Source organism: Schistocerca americana, chromosome 2 (genome assembly GCF_021461395.2).
Source record: "Schistocerca americana isolate TAMUIC-IGC-003095 chromosome 2, iqSchAmer2.1, whole genome shotgun sequence".
In the NCBI taxonomy this organism is placed as follows: Eukaryota; Metazoa; Arthropoda; class Insecta; order Orthoptera; family Acrididae; genus Schistocerca; species Schistocerca americana.
In genome coordinates this window covers 249,759,556-249,779,183 of record NC_060120.1, presented here as the reverse complement: position 1 = coordinate 249,779,183, position 19,628 = coordinate 249,759,556, and the positions used below count along the sequence as shown (strand labels likewise).

At 37.5% G+C, this 19,628-nt stretch overlaps 1 protein-coding gene across 1 annotated transcript in view; it reads right to left on the bottom strand.

Annotated features, from left to right (window-relative positions):
• The window catches only part of LOC124593338 (probable methylmalonate-semialdehyde dehydrogenase [acylating], mitochondrial), a 74,116-nt gene extending 56,496 nt beyond the window's left edge, over positions 1-17,620 (bottom strand). The window contains exons 1-8 of the mRNA XM_047131919.1: positions 17,465-17,620; positions 16,057-16,194; positions 15,791-15,940; positions 15,609-15,687; positions 14,783-15,150; positions 11,332-11,578; positions 5,464-5,645; positions 3,449-3,628 (exon numbers count right to left, since the gene is read on the bottom strand). Coding sequence (XP_046987875.1) covers positions 3,449-3,628; positions 5,464-5,645; positions 11,332-11,578; positions 14,783-15,150; positions 15,609-15,687; positions 15,791-15,940; positions 16,057-16,194; positions 17,465-17,500 — 1,380 coding nt within the window. The 5' untranslated portion in view covers positions 17,501-17,620. The remainder of the gene's footprint in view (positions 1-3,448; positions 3,629-5,463; positions 5,646-11,331; positions 11,579-14,782; positions 15,151-15,608; positions 15,688-15,790; positions 15,941-16,056; positions 16,195-17,464) is intronic.
• Between the last annotated feature and the right edge of the window lie 2,008 nt (positions 17,621-19,628).

The window sequence follows — 19,628 nt, the reverse complement described above, 5'->3', positions numbered from 1 at the left end:
GCTGGTTTCTGCTCGTTCTAGAAAGAATTTTCTTAAATTGTCTACCTGTCCATAATGTAGGTTTTTTTATGTCGATAAATCCCCTTCCTCCTTCCTTTCTGCTTAATGTGAATCTTTCTGTTGCTGAATGTGTGTGATGTATTCTATATTTGTGGCATTGTGATCGTGTAAGTGTATTGAATGCTTCTAGGTCTGTGTTACTCCATTTCACTACTCCAAATGAGTAGGTCAATATTGGTATAGCGTAAGTATTTATAGCTTTTGTCTTGTTTCTTGCTGTCAATTCTGTTTTCAGTATTTTTGTTAGTCTTTGTCTATATTTTTCTTCTAGTTCTTCTTTAATATTTGTATCACCTGTTCCTATTTTTTGCCTGTATCCTAGATATTTATAGGAATCTGTTTTTTCCATCGCTTCTATGCAGTCACTGTGGTTATCCAATATGTAATCTTCTTGTTTAGTGTGTTTTCCCTTGACTATGCTATTTTTCTTACATTTGTCTGTTCCAAATATCATTGCTGAATACTTCTGTTATCTTTAGTAATTGGTTGAGTTGTTGATTTGTTGCTGCCAGTAGTTTTAGATCATCCATGTATAGCAAATGTGTGATTTTGTGTGGGTATGTTCCAGTAATATTGTAGCCATAATTTGTATTATTTAGCATGTTGGATAGAGGGTTCAGAGCAAGGCAGAACCAGAAAGGACTTGATGAGTCTCCTTGGTATATTCCACGCTTAATCTGTATTGGCTGTGATGTGATATTATTTGAATTTGTTTGGATATTAAGTGTGGTTTTCCAATTTTTCATTACTGTTTTTAGGAACTGTACCAATTTAGGATCTACTTTGTATATTTCCAATATCTGTAGTAACCATGAGTGGGGTACACTATCAAAAGCTTTTTGGTAATCAATGTTTGTGTATTGTAGCGAGCTTTGTTTAGTTTTAGCTTGATATGTCACTTCTGCATCTATTATCAGTTGCTCTTTACATCCTCGTGCTCCTTTGCAACAGCCTATTTGTTCTTCATTTATAATTTTGTTGTATGTGTCATTAATTTCTGTGTAATGACTGAAGTTAATATTTTGTATATTGTTGGTAGGCATGTTATGGGGCGATATTTAGCTGGATTTGCTGTGTCTACTTGATCTTTAGGTTTCAGATAAGTTATTCCATGTGTAAGTGTATCAGAGAATGTTTATGGGTCTGCAATGTAACTGTTAAATAATTTAGTTAAATGTGAATGTGTTGAGGTGAACTTCTTTAGCCAGAAATTTGCTATTTTATCTTTTCCAGGGGCTTTCCAATTGTGAGTAGAATTAATTGCTTGGGTGACTTCATGTTGCAAAATTATCACTTCAGGCATTTGTGGTATCATCTTGTATGCGTCTGTTTCTGCTTGTATCCACCGTGCATGCCTGTTATGCTGTACCGGGTTTGACCATATGTTGCTCCAGAAGTGTTCCATGTCTGTTATGTTTGGTGGATTGTCTATTTTAATGTGTGTGTTATCTATTGTCTGGTAAAATTTCTTTTGGTTTGTGTTGAATGTTTGGTTTTGTTTCCTTCTAGTACCTTCTAAGTCATTTGGCCAATGCTTGTAATTTCTGCTTCTTTTCATCTAACTGCTCTATCACTTCTTGTTGTGAGATTTTACCTAACCTTTTTGGTTTTTTGTCTGACATTTCATTTCTTATAAATTGTGTTAGCTGTCTGATGTCTTTTCTCAGTTTTTCTATTCTGGTCTGTAGCCTGTGTTGCCATGCTGGTTTTGTGGGTTTCTTCTGTGTGTTGGTTGGTTCTGATCTCTGCTTAGTGTGTATATTTAGTGTACTGAGTGCTCCTATTATTATTATTATTATTATTATTATTATTCTTTTCATACTTCAATACAAAGTGATGACGACATTTTGTTTGCAAAAAATTTCAGGTCACAGTAAGCTTTCAGATTTTCTGCTTGGGAAACTGCTGTGATAAGGCTGCAAATAACATTTTGTTAGCTAGTAACCAGCAACTTGCACTCCAATTTGGACCCTAGTTTGCATTTCAAAACAAAGCATTTCAGTGATTATTCCTGAAACTCTGAAACCCTTAAGAAGGGGTTTCAAGTCGTTATGTGAAGGTTATTAACTTCACTGCAGCATTTATATTTTATTTTACAAAAAAAGTTATTTACACAACTTTAATCGTGAAAGATTATAAGCAAGTTCATGTATGTCAAAATCCACTAGAATGGTTCTGTTCCTCAGTAAATAATATGTGTAAAAAATTTTTGACTCCATGACTTATTAAACTGGTGGTTTGATGGTATTCATACATGTCAACAACTGCTTTCTTTGGAATTGGAATTATTACATTCTTCTTTAAGTCTGAGGATGTTTTGCTTGTCATATCTCACACATCAGGTGAAAAGTTTGTCATGGCTGTCACTCCCAAGAATCTCAATAAATGCCAACATGCAATAATGGTGGTGTCTGGAAGACAAGAAGACACTCCACTTGAGCAAACATGCCTTTGTTCTTTTAAGTAATGAGAGATTTTTTGGAACTCCAAAGGAATCTTGGCAACAATGATACTCCAAAAGTGCTCCACCTGTTTATGCAACTAGAAATAGGCTGAGAATATGCTGCTTCTGTAATAAATTGCAGCCACCTTGTTTCCAATAACAGTGTCCTTGAGACCGAACACTGTATGGAGCTCAAGACAACTTTGTCATAATTTTACTAATGACTGGCAGGTAATTCATTTCAGGATGGCCAAAAAGCTGTACATTTATGTTAAGAAGGTGTAAGGACATTGTAAGGTAATGTTAAGAGTGCATGGTTACAATGTCCAATGATGCAGCTTTCATTTCCTGCAAAATGAATATTTGTGAACAATACCTGAAGTTCCTTCAAAGTTAATGTGTGATCAGTAATTTCAGTGGGATAATGTTGCACATTTACTTTATGCAGGCTCACATACTCCTGTATGTCACAGATAACATTTGCCAGCAATTTCATGTTCAGGGTCACCAAGACATTCGACTGATCAATGGTTCCCTTTTATTGTTTCACTGCAGTCCAGATTTAACATTCTGTATAGCTTTTTTGTATGTGAATGTTCAGAGGAAGAAAGGTTACCAGCAGAAAGAACTATGGATGAATTGGATGCAATAGTTACCCCATGCCCAATGCATCACTTAAAATGTTTAAAACAGCAGTTGCAAGTGTAACACACAAGAAATACATTGCCAGTGAGTTTTGCAGTAATTAAACTGATGAACGAATGAACACAAAACATGGGTAAGGATTAAAATCTGATGAATTCACTAAACTGACACAGAAAGTTAAGGGTAATTTGAAAATGTAGGTGATAAAACATCCTGAATAATTTCTATAACTTCAAACATTCTAATTTTGTGTCAGAGCATTAGTAACCATAATTCAATAAAAAAATGCTGTATACATACCTGCCCAACATCGATTTCATTGGTGAATTTTCTAGCAGTTGCTCCATTAGTGGTGAAGATTGCTGTTCCATTACCATACGGATTTCTGTTGATCAGCTGCACTGCTTCATCCAGAGTGTCAACAGACAAAATTATAAGAACTGGACCAAATATTTCCTCCTTGTAACATTTCATACTGGGCTGTAAATTTTTGAAAAATATCTGTAGTGCTAATGTCACAGAAAAATCTTGAGTACATAAACTTATTACCAAAAAATGTCATTCACAAATAAAAAGTGATAACTGACAACCTCTCAAATAATTTGATTCTTGAGATAGTGAAAAATGCGGCAGCAAGAAATGTTAGACGTATTTCCAGAATGGATTTTCACTCTGAAGCAGAGAGTGCATTGATTTGAAACTTTCTGGTGGATTATAAATGTGTACTGGACCAGGATTCGAAACTGGGACCTTCGCCTTAAAGCTGTGATAGCAAGTCTTAAGTTGCACTTGGGTAGCTCAGTCAATAAATAGCCAAAAGTCCCAGGTTTGAGTCCCACTCTGGCACACAGTTCTAACTTTCGTGTCAGATGTGGTCCAACTCATATACAGCATGTCCCACTTGATTCCCCCCAAATAATTTGCTGTCCAGAAGCAAAATAAAAAATGTACCAAATAAATTTTGTTTAGCTGACAGGGGGATATTACCCAGCACATTTGCCTCTCTTTTAACTCATCATAACAATGTGAATGGCAGTACTTTTTTTATATAGCACCCTTATATTTAATTCAGTAATTCACTTCCTCTCAGCATCTGTTGAAAAACTTATGACAGTCATTCAGCCAACTGTTTTCCATGTAAGTTAGCAGAACAGTAATTGCAATAATGTGACTGAATGGCCACTTTGAACTTCTCTTGTGTTTCCATTTGTTTACTGTCATCTTCAGCGAGATGATGAGTTTCATTGCCCCAGATTCCTGCAATGAGTCAATCGATTTTGTGTTAAGCTTTTAATAACACAGTATTTATGTGAATAGTACAATGATGCTGTTTGAACATGTCTCGTTGGAAGGATGTAGATTACTTCATAAAAAATATAGGTTGCTACTTAGAAGACACATACTCCTGTATGTATCTTGGTAATAAACAAAGTTACAAGAAAGGCAATGACATTGGTTAGTGCATCTGATAAATAAAAAACATTTGTCTGGCATTTTTTATTTGACTTCTGGGCAGTAGGTTATTTGGGTTGATATAGGTTAAGGAGACACCTTATACAGGGTGAACATTAATAAAACTGTCAAACTACAGGGGCGGATTCATGACTGGAAGTACAGGAAAAAATGGTGCTATGAACACGTGTCCAGAAAGTCATCATTGCCACGGTAGATGGTGCTTACAAATGGCAGGTCCTCTGGCCACATGCTATGTGGTCCTTGTGTGTTGCTAAGGACAGTCCGGTATTCATGTCGGGAACAAGCTGAGATGGTGTTTGTGTACAGCAAAGCAGATGAAAACAGTTGAGAAGCAGCTTGGTTATAACAAAACAAGTACCCTCACAGATACCAATGACATCCCACAACATTTCAAGCACCTTTTTGGGTGTTATCATGGATCTGCTCAGACGTATAGTGGACTGTGTGTACACAGGATACTGAGACAAACCCTCAGTCTCATGAAGTGCTGAAACCTTACTAATTGTTAGCCAATGTGTTAAAGTGAATCGGCAGTTGGAAGCTCTCACCATACTTGCACATCATCCTACGATTTCTTTGATGTTTCATGCTATCAAACTACAATTCTTCTAACTACACACTACTCCTGGCCAGCAAACATTTGAAGGTGCTGACACCTTGTTTTAAATCCCTTAATCGTGCAAGCAATGTTATTTGTGAATATAAACATCCTCTTTAAGCTGGTAGAAGTCTGCATAGATTTGAGCACTTGCTACAGATAATATTGTGTGCATGCTCATTTTTGTTAGAACATTCATATAATGATCTGCAACTAGACATTAACATAAAATCAAACTGACCTTAACACCACTTAAAATTGTGGGGCCAACGAAATTCCCTTTCTCAAAACCAGGAACCACAATATCTCTGCCATCTAGCAGCAACTGTGCTCCATCATCAACACCAGACTGAACAAGATCACAAATTCTTTTTTTGGACTGTGGGGAGATGACTGGGCCTAAATCTGTGCCAGGAACATGACCTGTAAGAAGGAAAAAGTTAGTTTAATTTGATTACACCACTTGGTAGTTTATACATAAAAACACCATTGAGAAAGAAAGACAGACTGTCTGTCAGACAGTCAGACAGACAGACAGACAGACAGAGAGATAGAGGGAGAGAGAGAGAGAGAGAGAGAGAGAGAGAGAGAGAGAGAGTCATCCCTCCTTTGAATCAAAGTTCAGTGCAGCATTTTGCCTTTTTATGAGCAATACAAACTACACCATATGGACAAAATCTTGTAACAGAACTGGTCAGTCTTCCTCTATCATCACGTACTGCAGAATATTATACTTTGATTAAACTGACATAACTTAATACTTTATTTTTTATAAACAGAAATACCACATGAAATTAACAAAAGATTTATTTTTTGGAAAACATAATTAGTTCTCATACTTCAAATGTAATTCAGAATTGTAATCATATTTGAAATTATCAAAGTCTTTCTTTAATTTATGCTGCAGAATAATTTTAGGATAATTTGATTCTCTGGCTGTAAAGTCAAAATGTTTAACATTGCTGTACTATGACTTCTTTTATCTTCGTTCATCTTGTCGAAGTTGGTCAATTATGGTCCAAGAAGTTAAGTAGCTATCATGGAATAGTGGCCATGCAATTAATATGAAATTGTTATGCTCAACTGAGTGGATTCTATCATAAGGGAGACCCACCTTTTGTAAGATTACACTGAAATAAAAGATGATAAAAATAAAAGGAATGACAATGAAATGTTCGGATTTTAAGAGAAAACTGAATCATATCACGTACACAATTATTGCTTTCAGCAAGCCATGTTTTCAGTAAGCCTTTTGTTTGATTAAAAGATATGAAAACCATGTGAGTACTTAATTTTAAGTATTATTTTGAATTTACTGCTCACTTAAAATTGCTGCCTTGACTTATTATAACTAAGAAAGTGCACATGCATAATTTATTTTTAGAAACAGAGAGGAGTTCATAATAATGGGTCACATCCAACTCGCTGCACATGTAAGATTCATTTTCTTTTGCTGCTATTCATTTTCTTTCACTGCTGAACACAGGCTCCTCTACAGCAGTTGTTTGTTCTTGTCATCCACCATGTTTTAATATGCATTAATTGATTCCCCTTGTTTTTCATATCATTCACAGCAGTTTTCATCTGTGTGTGCTATAACAGAGGACACACTGTAATAAGCATTCATAAGAACTTCCAACTGTAACAGGTCAGAGCTCACACTCAGATTCCTGATCTTTGCAGACATTCTGACCAAAGCAAATTTGCTTACCCTCCCCCTCAGAGAGTGTATTGGCAACCAGATCCCATACGTATTACCTTTTTTTAAATGTTTTCATTGATGAAAAAACTGAATTTATCAATTAATTAAGCATTCTTTCTTAAATATATCTGAAACAGAGCTTCACAAATGAACAAAACAAAAAACTCATAGAAGCAGCAATATTTTATTTATAGATAATTAAGACAATCTGTAATTCAGTTTAATTGCTGTCAGTATAGACAAATATAAAACCTCCTTAATGACAGTTAGATGTAACCTTCAGCAGAATGATTACTTTTCTCAAGCAGGATACTGTGATACAGCTTACTTGAGAAATGTTGCTGGGAACCTTGGGTTTTCTGTTAGTATTACTTTTGGTACACTGGGGGACCAAATGTTGCCCCCACATGCAAATCCTGCTACTTCCCCTCTTACTTCCATCAGTTTCTTACCATTACCTCATTAGTTCACTTCATAATACATGAAGCCACAACCACAAAGCTCTCTCTCAGTAGCCCCCCCCCCCCCCCCACACACACACACAAAAAAAAAAATTCTATCCCACATTCTGCCATCTCCAACCCCCGGAAATTGTCAAATATTGTTGTGTGCAACTTGCTACTGCCTCTAAGAAAATAACTAACTTTTATTTGATTAACAATTAGATTTATGCTCTTGGAATTGATATGTACATACATATACATAACAGAAAGGCTAATTTGAGAACAATATATGTTTATAACATAGGAGATGATGTACCACTGCCGTCTTACACATGCTGTCCTTATCATTATTGTGGCAGAGTGAATGAATAAATATTGTATTGACTTTTGTGTCAGTCTACTACTATCTTTTTTGAAGATATGGTCTGTCAGATATTAAAATATTTTTCCTCCCTATTTGTGAATTGTAACTGATGTAAATTTTTCACCTAACACCAGTAATTGTCAGAATCTGTAATACTGATGTTCATGAATAACATTCTGTTGAAACAAGAAGTAATAATTGAGTTCTCTTTTCGCATCAAATATTGCAGGTATTTTTCCTTCCCACTTTTACCTACAGAACACTATGAGCAAAGGACATGTAGAAGATCACTTTCAGGATTGAAACTATATTTTGATGATTGAGACACACACACACACACACACACACACACACACACACACACACACACACACACACACACAAAAATCAAATTCTTAGTGCTGCAAAGAAATTCATAAGTAGAATCTATACTAGCTTTACTTCTTGAAAACTGGTCAAGAGATTGCAGTTATGATCAAGTAAACAATACTGGGTACAGTAAATATCAACCTGGAACCAGATTTCTCCAGTGTGTGATAGAGCCATGGAAAATCCATTTAGAAGGCAGGAATAGAATGTGGATTCCAATATACGTGCCTTATGTGATATGTTCACTGTTTCGGTCCTGAGTTGGTTTTAAACATTGCCACCATTATGAGCATTTTTTTTTTTGACACTTGTCTGCTGCAAAATGTATCATTGGATGTAAAAGCAACTTTCAGTGTGGTCCAGGGAAGTGCGTTGGGACCCTTTCATGATGTCTATTAATGACCTTGCAGACAATAGTAATAGTAACCTCAGACTTTTTGCAGATGATGCAGCTATCTATAATGAAGCACTTTCTGAAAGAAGTTGCATCATAAATGTTCAGCCAGATCTTGGTAAGATTTCAAAGTGGACCAAAGACTGGCAACTTGCTTTAAATGTTCAGAAATTTAAAGTTGTGCACTTCACAAAATGGAAAATGATAGTGTCCTATGACTATAATATCAGTGAGTCACAGCTGGAATTGACCAACTCAAACAAATATGTGAGCGTGACACTGGACATGAAATGGAATGATCGAATAGGCTCAATTGTCGGTAAAGCAGGTGGCTGACTTCAGTCTATTCGTAGAATACTGGGACACTGCAATCAGTCTACACAAGAGGAGGAGGAGATTAGTGTTTAACGTCCCGTCGACAATGAGGTCATTAGAGACGGAGCGCAAGCTCGGGTGAGGAAAGGATGGGGAAGGAAATCAGCCGTGTCCTTTCAAAGTAACCATCCCGGCATTTGCCTGTAGCGATTTAGGGAAATCACGGAAAACCTAAATCAGGATGGCCGGAGACGGAATTGAACCGTCGTCCTCCCGAATGCAAGTCCAGTGTGCTAACCACTGCGCCACCTCGCTCGGTGTCTACACAAGAGAATGCTTACAAATCACTCATGCGACCCATTCTAGAATATTGCTGAAGTGTGGGACCTGTACCTAATAGGACTAACAGGGAATATTGAATGTATACAGAAAAGGCAGCACAAATGGCCACAGGTTTGTTTGGCCCATGGGAGAGTCACACAGATGCTGAGGAATCTGAACTGGCAGATTCTTGAAGACAGACTTAAACTATCTCAAGAAAGTCTACTAATGAAGTTTCAAGAACCAGCTTTAAATGATAGCTCCAAGAATATACTACAACCCCCTATATATTGCTGACAAAGGGATCGTGAGGACAAGATTGGAATAATTACAGCACACCCAGAGCCATTCAAACAGTCATTCTTCCCACACACTATACTTGAATGAAATTGGAAGAAAAACTAATAACTGGTGTAATGCACCTCACAATGGTTTGTAGATGTATTATCTATTTGTAACGATTTACATACCCCACTGAAATCTTCTATAACTCACCATCACACACTAGGCATGGAAATGAATGATTTAGCATGAACTGAAGCTGGCATACACTATGTGATCCAAAGTATCTGGACACCTAGCTGAAAATGACTTACAAGTTCATGGTGCTCTCCACTGGTAATGCTAGGATTCAATATGGTGTTGGCCCACCCTTAGCCTTGATGACAGCTTCCATTCTCACAGGCATATGTTTAATTAGGTGCTGGAAGGTTTCTCGGGGAATGGCAGCCCATTCGTCACAGAGTGCTGCACTGAGCAGAGGTATCAACAGGGATGTTACTGTTGTGTAACCACTCCATGGGCCGTGCATTACAAACAGGGGCTCGATCGTGTTGAAATATGCAACTGCCATCCCAGAATTGCTCTTCAACAGTGGGAAGCAAGAAGGTGCTTAAAACATCAATGTAGGCCTGTGCTGTGACAGTGCCACACAAAACAACAAGGGGTGCAATCCCCCTCCATGAAACAAATGACCACACCATTACACCACCGCCTCTGAGTTTTATTGTTGGCACTACACACACTGGCAGATGACGTTCACCAGGTACCTGCCATAACCACACTCTGCCATCAGATCACCACATTGTGTACCGTGATTCATCACTCCACACGTTTTTCCACTGTTCAACCGTCCAAAGTTTACGCTCCTTACACCAAGCGAGGTGTCGTTTGGCATTTACCGGCATGATATGTGGCTTATGAGCAGCCGATCAACCATGAAATCCAAGTTTTCTCACCTCCTGTCTAACTGTCAAAGTACCTGCAGTGGATCCCAATGCAGTTTGGAATTCCTGTATGATGGTCTGGATAGGTGTCTGCCTATTAAACATTACGACCCTCTTCAACTATCGGCGGTCTGTCAACAGACAAGGTCAGCCTGTACACTTTTGTGCTGTACGTGTCCCTTCACATTTCCACATTACTATCACAACAGAAACAGTGGGCCTAGGGATGTTTAGGAGTGTGGAAATCTCACGTACAGACATATGACACAAGTGACACCCAATCACATAGCCAGGTTTGAGTTCCGCGGAGTGCCCCAGTCTGCTCTCTCACGATACCTAATGACTGAGATAGCTGATATGGAGAATCTGGCAGTAGGTGGCAGTGCAATGCACCTAATATGAAAAACGTATGTTTTTTAGGGTGTCTGGATACTTTTGACCACATAGTGTATATATTATCCAGTGAGATCTTAGTCCTCACAATACCAAGGGGAAAGGGAGGGGGGGAACTGTTTTATGCCCAACTTTTTGAAATATTATAATCTAGTAATATACTTTACATTTGAAAATTATTTATAGTTTTTAATGATTTCTTATGCCAAACTCTGCAATGATTTTTTACAAGTTTTCAGTAAAACTTAACCCAAAAATTTAATGCTTATTAGTGAAAGTCACCTCACGCAGCAAATGTCATTCATAATCTTCAGGTTCTGGGTCCTCCTTAAACATTTATATATTTTTAATTAGCATCTTGTGAATAAAAGTTGATAACAATAAACACATTTTTTTGTAATTTTTTTCATTTCTTTTCTGGTGGCATGAAGTACAGTCCTCGCTTATCCCTCCATAGTACACATTATGGAAAATGCGTTGGTATTGCTAGGGTTAATAGCAGCACAAACTCTTCAGCACTTGACAGACTCATTTGCATTGCATACATCAATTGCACTCTTATTTATTAATGGAAAACTTTACCTGCATTGACTTTTAATTTCTTTGCTCGGTCCACCAAGTCAGGTAGCCAGTCATTTGCTTCACCCACGAAAACAGCTGTGCTAAGGGCCATGCAACGCTGTCCTGCTGCACCAAATGCTGCCCCCACAAGCTGATTTAGTGTACGTTCCTTGTCCGCATCCGGCATAATGACACCATGATTCTTTGCTCCCATGTTGCACTGTACACGTTTACCATTTCGTGAACCTCGTTCATAAATGTACTTGCCCTACGAAAATATAATGGTTTTAATTAAAGTGTATGAATTCACAGTTAGCCATTTCATGCTTTACACTGACCATACTGAAATATTTGACAGTCATTTGATCGTTGTGTTCCACTGATACAATACTCCATGAAGTGCAGAGCTAGTAACACAGCTATTATTGAAAATAAAGTTGAAACAAGAGCCTTTATTTTAAGTGGGAAGTAATTATCTCCTTTACAACAGTTTCTCTAACCCTCCTTCTTCCTCCCTTTGTTGAAGACAACTGCATTTTATTTTTCAGTTTTTGTTGAAATTGTGTTTGTTCACAATCTAAAGTCATATCATTGGATCAATATAACATTACAAAAGGGAGAAAATCATTATCGTTGTTACATTCAGGCTGTGCGTATTTGCATAAGCACATCCATACATTCAAACAGAAGTTTACAGAAAAATTTAATTACTTACAATCAGCTGCCAACATATTTACTGCAAATACAATAAATACTTGTCACAACCTATTTTGTCAGCTCTATTGCGAAAATTTATAGAATTTAACAATATAGAGTGGTAAAATAATGTTTCATATAGCTTTACTGTCAATGCTGGATGTAACAGGAAACAAAACTGATTTTATACTGTAAGCTAGTCACAAGGAAACAAGAACAAAGAAGATAAACACTTTCCCACTTAATAATGGCAAACAAAAAGTCAAAAACAAAACCTTACAAAAGATTCCACTGCAAACACTACACTTTCTCCTCACTGTCATTTTGCATAACACATAGCTTATGAACCAATTGGCCACCTAGTAATTGGAGATACTTCTGAATGTGAATATGCATACCGCTTACCACATTGTCCAGATAGACCTGAGGGAAATTGTCCCATTCCTCCACAGCAGTCTCTATGATACCCTGTAAGGTCTCTTGTGAAATAGGATTGCAAGCCATTGTTCCAATATGTTCACCAAATGGGCCCACAATGTGTGCAAGGATGTCGTCCCAATACTTCACACTAATCGTCCATGTATTGACACAATGGGGTCCTGTGGCCATAAACAATTCCACTCCAAAGTCTGACTGAATCACCTTGATAGGGGTGGCGGCCTGTGATACAGTTACGATGTAAATGTCGTCATTTCCTCCACTCACAAATATGTCAGGTTGGAGACTGACAAGAGTAGCATCAGGAAAGAGCAACACGTCCCGCAACATGTCCCACTGCTGCCTAGTCCACAAAGAGTAGTTTCACACCCATGTGACAAGGCCCTCTCTGAACCTGATTTAAGGGAGGAGCCTATTTTATGTTGCTACCCATGGAGCCTATTTTATATTGCTTGTGTTGACATCTGCGTTCTTATAGCTATTTGGAATTGCCGCTGTAGACGTATAGCACTGCTTGCTGTTATACCCATGTATTGAACATTCACACCTATTTTTCTTCCTTGGGCACTTCTGTGATGGATGGTCCTCAACTGATCCTGTTGCTACTAACTTCTTCCAGACACTAGATGCATCAATTTGTGACTCAGTAACACTCACTGTGATATCCACCTGTCTCATTAACTGTTCCACTGGAGTGAGTAAATGGAGCCTCTGATTGTACGTTGTTGTTGTTGTTCAAACCATTCTGAAGCAACACAACTCTTAAACTGGCACATAGCTCTAGCACTACAATGTTGATAAGTGCTACAGTCATCACATACTGCCCCCTCACAGTAAAAACAAGGAATGTATGCACTAGAATGACATTACAAACAAACTATTCTATTGATCACAACATTCAGTATTAAAGTATTGGCAATATGCAACATTTATTTTGACCATTATATGATATTCCACAGGTGTTTTCCCCAGTAATGCAAACTCTAACCTGAGCTATAGTGAAACATTTACCATTCACTGCTCAACACTTCCTCTAAGCAGCAAGCAATAGCCTTACTCACACCACGGTGTTTCACCCATAATTTTTGATCATTGCATTAGTATCCAATGAATTAAAACATATCAAGTTAGACAGAAGAAATATCTGGTTTATGTATCAACAAAAATGTTGGTCACTCAGCCTAAGTCCAGATTGGGCAAAGATGGGGAAGGAAATATAACTCCAAGACATCTATACTTCCAACATGTAGGAAGTAAACTGAAGAAAAAAAATAATAATTCGATTTCGACAGAATTACATTGAATACTGCAGGGAAGCATATTTATTTATTTATTAGGCATCTTATCAAGATTGAACCAGTGGATGCAGGAGAAGGCATCAGCTGCACGCCCTCCTCCTCCCCCCCCCTTTTTTAGGAAAAAGTATCAGTAAACCAAATTCACATCTCGACACACTGGACAATCAATTCATTATCAGTTTGGAGAGTGCCAGAATGTGTAATGATGGATATTGATTAAAATGTCACCAAGTAAACATGAGTGGGTGCATAAATTTAATCCAGAATTTGAGAAATGACTTTCTGTTCACTGAGAAAGGTAATTAGACATAAATTGTACAATTCTTTATTTCTTTTAAGCACTGTTACAGTAATAAAGCTTTAATCAAAGCCATATACAGCAATACATTTCCCATCTTCAGAAATCTTAGGTATTAGGTCCTGTTTAGTGTACACACAGTTTACCACACCCTGCTGAGCACTTAAGATTTCTAAAGACGGCCAACATATGGCCAAAACAGACACTATCAAAAGTTTGTTACTGTGCCTGCTCCTAAAATAAAATAAAAGAATTGTACACTGTAAAGTGAGTACTAGTTCCTTTGTTAGGTGTCTGGAAATTCATTTGGTTTGGGAAGTTTATTTGTGATTGAAGAAATCTAAAGAACCTTGGCAAGTCTTTGCTGATTGAAAATCTGCACAAGAAGAGACCAGTTAGAGTTTCCTGAAATAAAGCATTCGTCCTCAAAAGTAGAAATAGCCTAATATTATGCTAAATATTGTGGTAAAAGATTTAGCTTTTAGACATTCTAGTCAGAAAAGGTGTTGGGAGAGTTAAGTGGAAATTATAAAGCGTAACAATCAGTTTATATCTATCCTGCCAAACACTGGAGCCAATTTCCTCTGTCCTCACAAATTAGATTACAGTAAATTTGGGATGTGGTTGATACAGTAACATCCACAAATCAAATATTAGTATCATTATCTCATGCAACAAAAAACACTGTTTTTCAACTTGAAACTGTTACAAAACTAAACATGAACTAGCATTACATACTTACAGCTTGATCAGATCCAACAAAGGAAATGGCTTTAATATCCGGATGGTCACAAATAAAGTTAACTGATTCATGTGCACCATGTATCACATTGACTACACCTGGAGGACAACCAGCTTCATTTAGCATCTCCATCAACATCATACAAGCACCAGGATCACGCTCTGAAGGCTTTATCACTGATGTATTTCCCAGAACTGTAGCAACAGGGAACATCCATAATGGGATCATAGCAGGAAAGTTGAAAGGTGTGATTCCAGCAGTTACACCAAGTGGCAAGCGGTACGAATGTGTGTCCATATTCTTCGCAATATTGGGTAGCGTTTCTCCCAGTGCCAAAGAGGTCACACTGCAGCAATGTTCCACCACCTCTATTTCAGAGGGAAAAAAAGGCTGATGTAGTTAACATTATAAGATCTAATATTCATTGCTACAGTATCTTATACATGGAACTTGTATTTTGTACCAATTTTTTATCTCTAAACAGCACACACAAAATGTTACTGAAGGTCATTATTTACAAAGATCAAATACAGAGTGCAACAACGTCTGCTTATCTCACCAGTACTAGCTATAAATGAGAACTGCACATTTTTATTTATATAAAACCATTTTAATTTGCAATGTAAACTGTCACTGAATGAATAAATGAAGGTGGGTGGATGACATTGGGAAAAATCCAGGAGCAATATGCGTGTGTGTACAGTAGCATGGTAAATTATAGGTTTTATGAAAGAGAGTAAATACATGATAAAGGGAATGTTTCAGCTTTTGTAACTCTTAAAAGAATATTTACTTGCAAGAAATGTATGCAGCACAATTCACTTACGCAAGCCACGTAGAACATCACCTTCTGCATCAACAAGAGTTTTTCCTTGCTCTGTGGTAATGTTTTTTGCCAACTCACCCTATAGAAAAAATTGATAAACAAGAAAAAATATTACAAACCCCACAAGAAACTAGTGGAAAGAATTTCTTTAACTGTGCAGGTAGATATTTGTCACTACGTACCATATTTTTGCGAATTATGTCTTGATATTTGAACATTATTTGCTGACGAGTCAGTATCGAGGTATTGGACCAAGATTTGAAAGCCTCTTTTGCTGAGGCCACAGCTGCCTCCATTTCATCCTGTGTTGACTTTGGGACTCTAGTAACCACCTACACCAATATTCACATTTTATATGGAAGTATAACAAATCACATTTTTCCAAATATGGCAATTCTTACAAAATAAAGAGCAGTCATTTGTTGTGCTCAGTGACAAATTAGGATACCTCATTTGTTGCTGGATTGTACAAGTCTATCCAGTCTTTTGTTTTAGACTCAACAAACTTTCCATCAATAAATAACTTTGTTGTTGGTGCAGGTGAACTAAAGTATCTGACCGCAGGATCCCCATTCAACTTCTGAACCTGAAAAAATAATTTTTCAGGCATCTTTATGGAGAACTAAAACCTTAGTAACTGAGAACTGTAAATTGTATCATATCAAGATTATTAAGTAGTATCAGCAGCAAAATGAGTGATCATGAAAGCCATAATAATAATAATAATAATAATAATAATAAAGTTCTGTACTGTAGGCAAGTAAATTTAAACCAGGTCCACTAGCAGCAATGGGTATGAATAAAGAAATGGAAGAGAAAAAGGAATACTGAAATGATAAAGTATAGTCTTGACACACACACACACACACACACACACACACACACACACACACACAGAGAGAGAGAGAGAGAGAGAGAGAGAGAGAATCACTTGCTATGGCAAAACAGTTCTTCCCAAGTTCCTGAATGACATGACACTAAATGTCCATGCTATATCCTTCACTTTATTTTTACATTTAAAACATAAAATATCTTTTCTTTCACTCCCCATGTCTATTACGAATGGCTGTCAATTAAAATGAGAGGACTACAACCTTCAATACCGAGAACAAATATTCCTACGGTACGACGGCCTGCAAGAGATGGATTGTAAGTGACAGTTAATTCACTCGCAGGATAGCTGTAATTTTTCTGGATTGATTGTCCGTCGTCTATTGAATATAGAAATTATGTTCCAAGAATGTATACAAACCTTTGTTAACTCAATGAAGCATAGCACCGCTTGTCAAGTATTTCCTGAATTGATAGAAGTTAGTATGGACTCTAAAATACTTAATTCCTGAATATATCCGTCAAGTACATTAAGAAGGTAATGGGTTCGAACTGATCACGCTTCATAAACATTGTGTTCGAACGGACAGGTGCCGCCGGTGTTGGTATCTGAAGTATGGAGCAGGCACTTTGAAAGATAGTTTAAATAGTCTCTTATTCGCACCAGCTGCACATCAAAACTATATGTAGACTCAATTTGCAATAAACTGATGTCGTTATGTGACACCAGAAAATGCCTACATGTTTGTTGACACTTCATGGCTTTTAAATGAGCCCATAACATCCGAAGTTTTACGTCTACAACAGATAGAGCAAAACTCTATCTTCGTACAGTGCGGTACAGAAAATTAATATCAACAACTCGAGTTATTGCACACATTCGGCAGTAAAGTCGCAGAACACGTGGTAATAGCATTTCTCACAAAACAGACGTTGTCGTGCATATGTAACATTGAGCAGACACTCAACGGCTTTTAAAAAAACTAATGACACACATTACACAAGAGAGTTCCACTGACTTTTACCTGAAACCTAGCAATTCTCCCCAGCTTGGTTGCCATTGCTACCGCTTCCTGCGACGGCGCACAGTAACTGCTCACAAAACCCAGCGATTACACGAGGCGCTATAAACTCATTCAATCCGACCGCTATCTTCGCGACGTGATGTGCGGTGCCGTGCCCCTCCACTGATTCTATCTCGTTATGTCGCTAAGGGGGAGCCGCTGAAGGTCAACTACGGCCAATAAAGCCTTGTTTAGCAGTTAAATCAATTTACGGACGCACTTGGTGTACAGTGTTTAAAAAAGTGCTAACGTAAACAAACCTTCCATAGTACTCTATTCATAGCAACAACCTTTCAACTTACAACTACATTTGTGCTGGATATGTTCACACTTAAGCAAGCATTTCTACAGCTATCTAACAAACTTTAAGAAGAAGGGTTCATTCTTAACACCCGTATATAACGAAATTTTATCCTATTCTGGGACAACTTTCCAACAATTCTGTGTGATTACCAGGTGCTGAACCGCATTTATAGTTTTCAACTATTCATGAACAGCAGGCTGAACTGTTAATGGTGTTAACGTAAATGAAATGCGTTGTCATCACCTGTACAGATAATGTTATTATTCCACAACTAAATAGCTACATGCGTAATACCAAATTAATTATTCGCTATTTCCAAAGGGAGATACCTATGCCAAAAATTTTTCTGTTAGAAAAATGTTGATGTTAACAGCAACTTCGTGGTAAAAGCCGTCTTACAGACAGGGATTGAGCACTTGTCTGTTCCGTCGCCACAAAGTTGATGTCCATTGTTTGGTCGATCGGTCTCTCTCAGACCTTTGGCGCTGTAGTTCGAGATTTTCCAAGTTTTTTCATCTCTCACGCTATTCACGTGACTTTTGAGCTTATCACTGTTACTTCATCATTAATGGGGTTTGTCATTACATTTAGCTCATGTCTGACTGTATCTTTTACTAGTTAGCTAGTTAGTTACATGTTCCACGGATCATTTAGCGCGATAGGTCGCAATGATCTGGAACGAGTGGTTTTACATTCACATCACAAATTAATCTGCACATATGGTTACATTCTGAAAATTTCTTAGTGTTTTTTTATAACAAAACGAAAAACAGATATATATAGATGTGTGTGTGACAGTGTTTCACCGCAAATGTTAAGTGAAAAATTGTTTTATCACAATTTACCTCATTATATCGTGAGATTCCACAACCAAGGAAACTGTGGTCAAGTACAAAAACAAAACAGCTCTGACAGTTACCAAAATGGTAGAGGTATAGCATCTTTCCGAGCCATATATTAGGCATGAAAAGATTATGAAGAAAATCAATATTTTACGCAGTCACATACAAGCGGAAGTGGAATGAGCCATATGTCCCTACGTTCCAGTCTTTTAATGAATTGTCTTAGATGAATAAGTAGGAGAGAATACATTTTCCCATCCTTGGGTCTTCTTTTTCAATGTTAGGGCAAAGTAACGGGTAAACAAGTTATTGAACGTTTCACTGTCCATCCGCAGAAAGTTGATGTGATCATCAGTTTCTGAATGTAACAGTTCCATAAACAGGTTTCTTGTTGTATATTTCTCATTTTAAACCATTCCCTGGACCATCGTCTTGTTTCCTTCTTCTTTAAACTTAGTGCCAGAGTCACTGTTGTTGTTTTTGTGGTCTTCAGTCCGAAAAGTGGTATGATGCAGCCCTCCATCCTACTAAAAATGCTGTATTTTCATTTGTAGCCGTTCCCACTAGTGCCAAAATACAGCATACACGAAAAGCTTCTGCTTCAAAAGTAAGGTTGAATTGACAGGCTTTCTTGGTACACGTACGGGACTGTTTCCCACATCCGTGGCTAGATAAGAGGGAACTCGATAGACATGTTCGTTTCTTTAGGAGGGCCTTAGCAAGTTTAAAAAAAAATTCGTTATCCATTCGAAAAAGTGGATGTAATCATTGGGTTGGACGGTCATATTTCCTTTAGGAGATATTCTCGGGCGAATGTGTCATTTTAAGTCATTCCCTGGACCAGAGTAATGTTTACTTCTTCTTCTTTAAACATAGTGCCAAAGTCAGTGCCTGGACTGGTTTGTCTGTATTTGTAGTCTTTCTCACTACTGTCAAAATATTTATGAGGACGAACAGCGTTTGCTTCAATGAGAGGTTA